General features: G+C 65.9%; 1 protein-coding gene across 2 annotated transcripts; it reads left to right on the plus strand.

The window, feature by feature from the left end:
* The first annotated feature begins 312 nt into the window (after positions 1-312).
* SCN2B (sodium voltage-gated channel beta subunit 2) lies at positions 313-6,000 on the plus strand. Of its 2 annotated transcripts, XM_085560281.1 has the most exons (5): positions 313-576; positions 2,390-2,485; positions 3,382-3,548; positions 3,677-3,887; positions 3,997-6,000. In XM_085560281.1, exons 3-5 carry the CDS (start codon positions 3,399-3,401, stop codon positions 4,194-4,196), a joined length of 561 nt encoding a protein of 186 aa, XP_085416407.1. In that variant the 5' UTR covers positions 313-576; positions 2,390-2,485; positions 3,382-3,398; the 3' UTR covers positions 4,197-6,000. The 2 variants fall into 2 exon arrangements, with proteins under 2 accessions (XP_085416407.1, XP_021385690.1); XM_021530015.4 differs by lacking the exon at positions 2,390-2,485 and having other exon boundaries at positions 315-576.

The following is a 6,000-nucleotide window of genomic DNA, read 5'->3' on the forward strand; positions in this document are numbered from 1 at the left end:
GCTCGGGCCCTGTGCTGCTGCCAGCCTGCAGCAGCCCCTCTGCCCCCTGCCCGGCTCCGGGAGGGCACTTCCAGCCCTGCCGGGCCCCGCTGGGCTCTCCAGGACGGGAGCTGCTGCCCTGGATGGTGTGAGCGGGGCTGGCCGCCAGCCTGCAGCGGGGCACAGGGGACACACCTGCGTGTCCCCACTGCACCCCGGGGTGCAGGAACCCCCCGTGTGCCACGGCCCGTGCACGGAGCGGGGAGCTGGCACTGCCAGGAGCTGTTGCCTGCAGTTCAGGGGAAAATTTTTCCGCCCTCCCACTCCGGCGGCTGCAATCCACCAACCACAGCATTTACTGCTTTTTTTCGCCCCAGCACCGCTCCAGCCATATTGGGCTGTGGGGAGAAAGCGGCTCTAATGTTCTATGTCACCTGCAAATAACCCGGCCGTTCGAAAAAGCACCTCCACCACCTCCACAATCCACACCAACACCACGTCCTCTCCACACACAAAAATCCGTCAAAATGAGCCCGGAAGCCTGGCTCCCGCAGCCCACCTTGTTCCTCACTGGCCTCACCTTGCTCCTCTCGCTGGGTAAGTGTCGGCTGCAGCCCCCTTGCATGTGCCCAGCTGGGGGGACACCCGCGTCCCTGGCCAGGAGCCCCCGCCCGTGTGCCACCCCGGGAAGGGCTGTGCCGCAGGGATGGGGACGGAGGTGGGCTGGGTGCGCCCTGCGGAGAGCCACCAGCCGGGGTGACCTGCTTTCGGGCAGGGTGGGGGCTATGGTGCCGCCGCATCTCCTCCTAAAAACGCCCTGAATGCCGGCTGTGGAGCACAGAGCCCTTGGCACGCCGGGCAGAGCAGCGGGCTGCCGTGGGGACAGGGCTGGGGAGGTGCTGCGCTGCCAGGTGGGCAGTGCTGCCGTGGGGCTGTCCTTTGGGGTGCTGCCGTGGGGCTGTCCTTTGGGGTGCTGCTGTGTGCCTCTCCTTTGGGGTGCTGCCATGGGGCTGTCTTTGGGGTGCTGCCATGTGCCTCTCCTTTAGGGTGCTGCTGTGTGCCTCTCCTTTGGGGTGCTGCTGTGTGCCTCTCCTTTGGGGTGCTGCCATGGGGGCTGTCTTTGGGGTGCTGTCCTGTGCCTTTCCTTTGGGGTGCTGCCCTGTGGCTGTCTTTGGGGTGCTGTCCTGTGCCTTTCCTTTGGGGTGCTGCCCTGTGGCTGTCTTTGGGGTGCTGCTGTGGGGCTGTCCTTTAGGGTGCTGCTGTGTGCCTCTCCTTTGGGGTGCTGCCCTTTGCCTCTCCTTTGGGGTGCTGCCAGGGTGCTGTGCTGCCCTGTGGCTGTCTCGGGGGCACTGCCAGGGTGCTGTGTTGCCCTGTGGCTGTCTCTGGGGTGCTGTGCTGCCCTGTGGCTGTCCCCGGGCCGTGCTCCATGTGCGCTGCAGCAGCAGCAGCAGCCGCGCTGTGTCAGCAGCTCCGCGGCGCATCCATCGATCGCGGCCGGGATCGCGCCGCTCTCGGAAGCGCCGGCCCGGAGCTCCTGCCGGGCTGCTCCTCCCCGAGGAGAGAGCCTGGGAAAGGAGGGAACAACACCTGCTCAGGGCTGCCGTGGAGGCGGCTGCCATTGTCCCCCCAGCCCGGGTGCAGCATGACGGAGCGTTCGGGAGCCTGCGCAGCGCTGCAGGACGTGGCCTGGACGGTCCCTGGGGTTTTGGGGATTTCTTCCCCCACCCCTGTCGTCCCCCGGGGCTGAGTGCCCAGCCAGTGGCAAAGTTTGGACCCATTTGGGTGCTCCTAGGTGCTGCCAGGCCATGGTGCCCCTGCTTGGAGCGACAGGCTTGCTGCTGGTGGCACCTCATCCCTCTGTAGAGCCCCGGGGAGCCCTGAGGACGTGGCACAAGGCCAGGCCACCCACCTGCAGGCACACAGGGCACCATGTGAGGGGCACTCAGGCAATGATTCCATGCAGGGATTCCCTCCAACCATTCTTGCTGGCACAGGCCAGCTCCTGGCTCTTCTCTCCCACCCCTGCGAGGTTTTCTTGGAGGCATCAAAGGTGGCGGCTGCCATGGGGCAGCAAGGCTGCGACACTGGCTCAGGACACTCCTTCCTGCCTTGGGTGCTGTCCCCATGCACCAGCTGTGCCCGTCCCTGTGTCCCCAAGCCCTGTGGGAGCCCTCCCTGCACCGGGGCTGGACGGGGGACGCTCCCCGTGGCTGCCAGCACAGCCAGGAGCTGTCCCAGGGCTTGGCCATAGCCGAGGGCACCGCTCTGCCCCAGGAAGCTCCAGGGTGCTTCTGGTTCACAGCTCGCAGTGGGAGCTGGGGCTCAGCACCCGTGGGAGCTGCGCCTGCAGCTCGGGAAAGGCTCCTGTCCCTGGCTGCAGAGCCTGGCCCCTTTCCTGCCCTGCTTGCAGGCGGAGCGCAGCGGCCAGCGGAGCAGCCCTGACATGCACCCAGCTTGGCCTCGGGAAGAAGGTTTGAGAGCAAAGAGCAGCAGCCCAAGGGGAGAGGTGAGGTGATCCTAAAAGCACCTGCTGGCAGTGTCCCTGTGCCTGCCCTGCAGGGTGTCACGGCCCCCAGGACACTCTGGTCCCTCCCAGGGCTCGCTGTCCCCGTGTCCCTGTGCTTCTCAGGGTGTTTGCAGCCGGCGTGGCTGCACAGGAGCCTGTTCCCCTTGCCCAGCCTGCGACAGATGCGGGCGCTGGGTTTGGGAGCTGCTGAGGGGAGCTGCAGGGAAGGATGGACGAGGGAGCAGGGCACACACCCCCCATCCCTGCCCCCTCCCCAGGTGAGTCCTGCCCTGCGAGCTGCCAGGTACTGCCCCTCTTTCTCAGCCAGGGATCAGGGCCTGGCCTTGTTCCCCCAGCAGAGACCTGGAACTTGCTCTGGTCATTCCCAGCTGGAGAATCCTTGCGTAGGCACTGCTGGCAGGGCAAAGCATCTGCATTCCCCCGGAGCCCCGGGGCCAGCCCTGGCAGATGCCAGCACTCGCTGTGTCCTGCTGGCAAAGCAACGTGATGAGCTCAGCCATCATTTGTGCGCGGCCATGGCGCCGCAGCCTCGCTCAATGCCATCGATCCCGCAGCAGCAGCACGGCCTCGGGACACGGCCGGGAGCAGGGCTGGCCTCAGGCAGAGCATTTGGCACCGGCAGGGCACAGGAGGGTCACCAGCCCCGGCAGAGCAGGGACCACGCTCTTCCTGGCCAGCCCAGGGACTCTGCCAGGGCTGTTCCCCTTGTTCCTGCTGGGCAGGGAAATTCCGGTCCTGAATGGATGCAGAGTGTGTGGATGCGCCTGGAAGGCAACGCCAGGCCCCAGGAGAGCTCTGTGCAGGCAGGGCAGCGTGGGGACACAGGCTCAGCAGCCAGAGTGGCTGCCTGTGACACCCCCGAATCCATTCGGCAGCACCCCCGAGGCTGGGCATGGAGGTCATGGCCCCTCCCATCATCAACGCCTTGAATGGTTCCTCCGTGAAGCTCTCCTGCACCTTCAACTCCTGCTACAAGGTGGAGAACAAGCAGTTTTCCCTCAACTGGACGTACCAGGAGTGCAGTAACTGCTCGGAGGAGCTGGTGAGTCTGGCTGGGGATCTGCTGGGGTCCTGGGACCAGCTCGGGGTGCAGGGAGGGGGTGCCTGGCTGGGAAATGAGCCCGTGGGGTGCCACAGGCTGCCTCACCTGCTGTCCCCACGGCTGCCCAGTTCCTGCAGTTCCGCACCAAGATCATGAACAAGCAGCTGGACCGCTTCGGGAACCGCGTGGAGTTCACCGGCAACCCCGCCAAGTACGACGTGTCCTTCACCCTCAAAAACGTGCAGCTGGAGGACGAGGGCACCTACAACTGCTACGTCCTGAACCCCCCGGACCGGCACCGGGGCCACGGCAAGATCAGCCTGAAGGTGCTCACCAAAGGTCAGTGGTGCCCCGAGCTGCGGGCACCCACGGGGGCAGGGTTTGCTCCCAGAGCCCTGCCCATTCCCAGGGCTGCTGCCTGCCCTGAGCCCGTGCCCTGTGTCCCCAGAGCCCCCCAAGCACGACTCGACGGTGGCCGTGATCGTGGGCGCCTCCGTGGGCGGCTTCCTGGCCGTGGTGATCCTGGTGCTGATGGTGGTGAAGTGCGTGCGCCGGAAAAAGCAGCAGAGGCTCAACACGGATGACCAGAAGACAGAGGAGGAAGGGAAGACAGACGGCGAAGGCAACCCGGACGAGGGCACCAAGTAAAGCCCCCCTGCCCGCCCCTCCCTCCTGTCCCCTGTGCAGTGTCACCCCCTTGATGTGCTTCCCAGAGCAAGGATTTCTGTCTGCCCAGAGCATCCCTCCTTCCATCCAAACACCCAACCCAGCCTGCAGCAGGGCGCAGAGAGGAGGTCCCTGGAGCCTGGCTGTGCTGGGCAGCGCTGGGGAGAGGGGCTGAAGGCCCTGAGGCTGAGCTGGGACCAGCCTGTCCCCTGCCCTGAGTGCCACTGCTGTGAGGAGGTGCTGGGGACAGGCTGGGACGGGTGAGGGGGGACCTGTGCAGCCCCCACACATGGAGGGACTGGAGGAGGGGGTGCCAGGAGGGACAGAGGGGTCTGGGCAGCCCCGTGGTGCCCAGACTCATCCCGAGGTGCTCCTGCTGTGCCCAGTGGCACTGGTGTTGCCATCCCAAGGGATCCCGATAGCTGCCAGTCTCCTCCTTGCAAGCTCGTGCTCCTCAGGGACAGTTCCAGGCTGCTCACAAGCCAGTGGCCAAGGCCATGAGCCCACCCAGCGTCTTGGAGCTTTGCAGGGTTTTGGAACCATTAACAGCCCTTGGTGTGCGAGGGATGGACCCTTCTGCCTCTCGGGCTGGTTTTGGGTCTGAGCACCTCAGCCCAAAGTGCTGGGCTGAGTTTTTTGTGCTGGTTTCCTTCTTGGGGAGGGTGGTTGTGGCGGCAGATGTCCTGCTGGCGTGTCAGGGGTGGTGGGGAGTGCTGGGGTGAGGCTGCTCGGGACAAGGAGCTGCTGAAAGGGAGAGGAGCTTTTGGGTGCTTGCTGGGAAGGACTGGGCACAACAGCAGGCCCAGAGTCAGGGCAGCTCTGCCAGGCTGGAGCAGCCCTGCGACGCTGAGACTGCCTCCTCCAGCCTCCCTGCACAGCACCGCACACTCTAACTGCCATGGCAATGCACTGCCAGTGTGCCCAGCCCCGAGTGCCGCCTGCCTCAGCTGGCAGGTGAGCTGTGCTGGCTGCAGCACCGGGGCTCAGGCAGGGAATGACCCCGGGCAGTGTCCCCTGTCACCGGGCCGAGCTTTTCCTCTCCCGTGGCTGCCAGGAGGGGACAGTGCCCGGAGCCACAGGGGACACTGCCCAGGGGCCGGGGATGCAGGTCCTTCGCCCACGAGCAGCACTGCCAGGGGAGAGGGGACACCTTCGCAGCGTCCCTGTGCAGAGAAGGGACACCTTTGCCACGTCCCTGTTTGGGTGCCATCCCGGCGATGCCACCAGGCCCCAGGGATGGCGGGACAGCTGTGCCCTCCCCGCTCTGCCCCATCGCTTTCCACCCCTTCCCTGCACACCCCGTGCATCCCGCTGGCCCCACGCTGCTCCCGTCCCACCCGCAGCAGGAATGTGCCGTGTCCCAGCCCGGCTCCTTCCCTGGCCCTGCTGCCGGGAGGGCCGGGCTGCCCCCAGCCCCGCACAGTGCCAGCGGTGCCGCAGGGCTCCCGCCCCGCTCTCTGCCAGGGTTTTCTGCCAGGCCGGGCTGCCCCCGGCTCCTGGAGGGACTGAGCAGCGCTCGGGGGCACAGAGGCCTCCGAGGGTTGCACACGACCAGTCTCGCATCTGCCTTTCATTTCTTTCCGTGCACTCTCCCTGGATTGCAGCTCGCCAACGCACCTGTCTGTTCGGAGCCCAAAAATACAGATGTGTACACACCCAGGGCTGCTCTGCCTCGTGCTGCGGCCTCGGGCCTGCGCCTTCCCCCGGGCTTCTCTTGCCAGCCACCCTCCGAGCGGAGGGTGTTTTTATTGCTCTTTGTACAGTCAAAAAAAGAACAATGAAACAC

Source organism: Lonchura striata, chromosome 24 (genome assembly GCF_050655825.1).
Source record: "Lonchura striata isolate lonStrDom1 chromosome 24, ASM5065582v1, whole genome shotgun sequence".
NCBI lineage: Eukaryota > Metazoa > Chordata > Aves > Passeriformes > Estrildidae > Lonchura > Lonchura striata.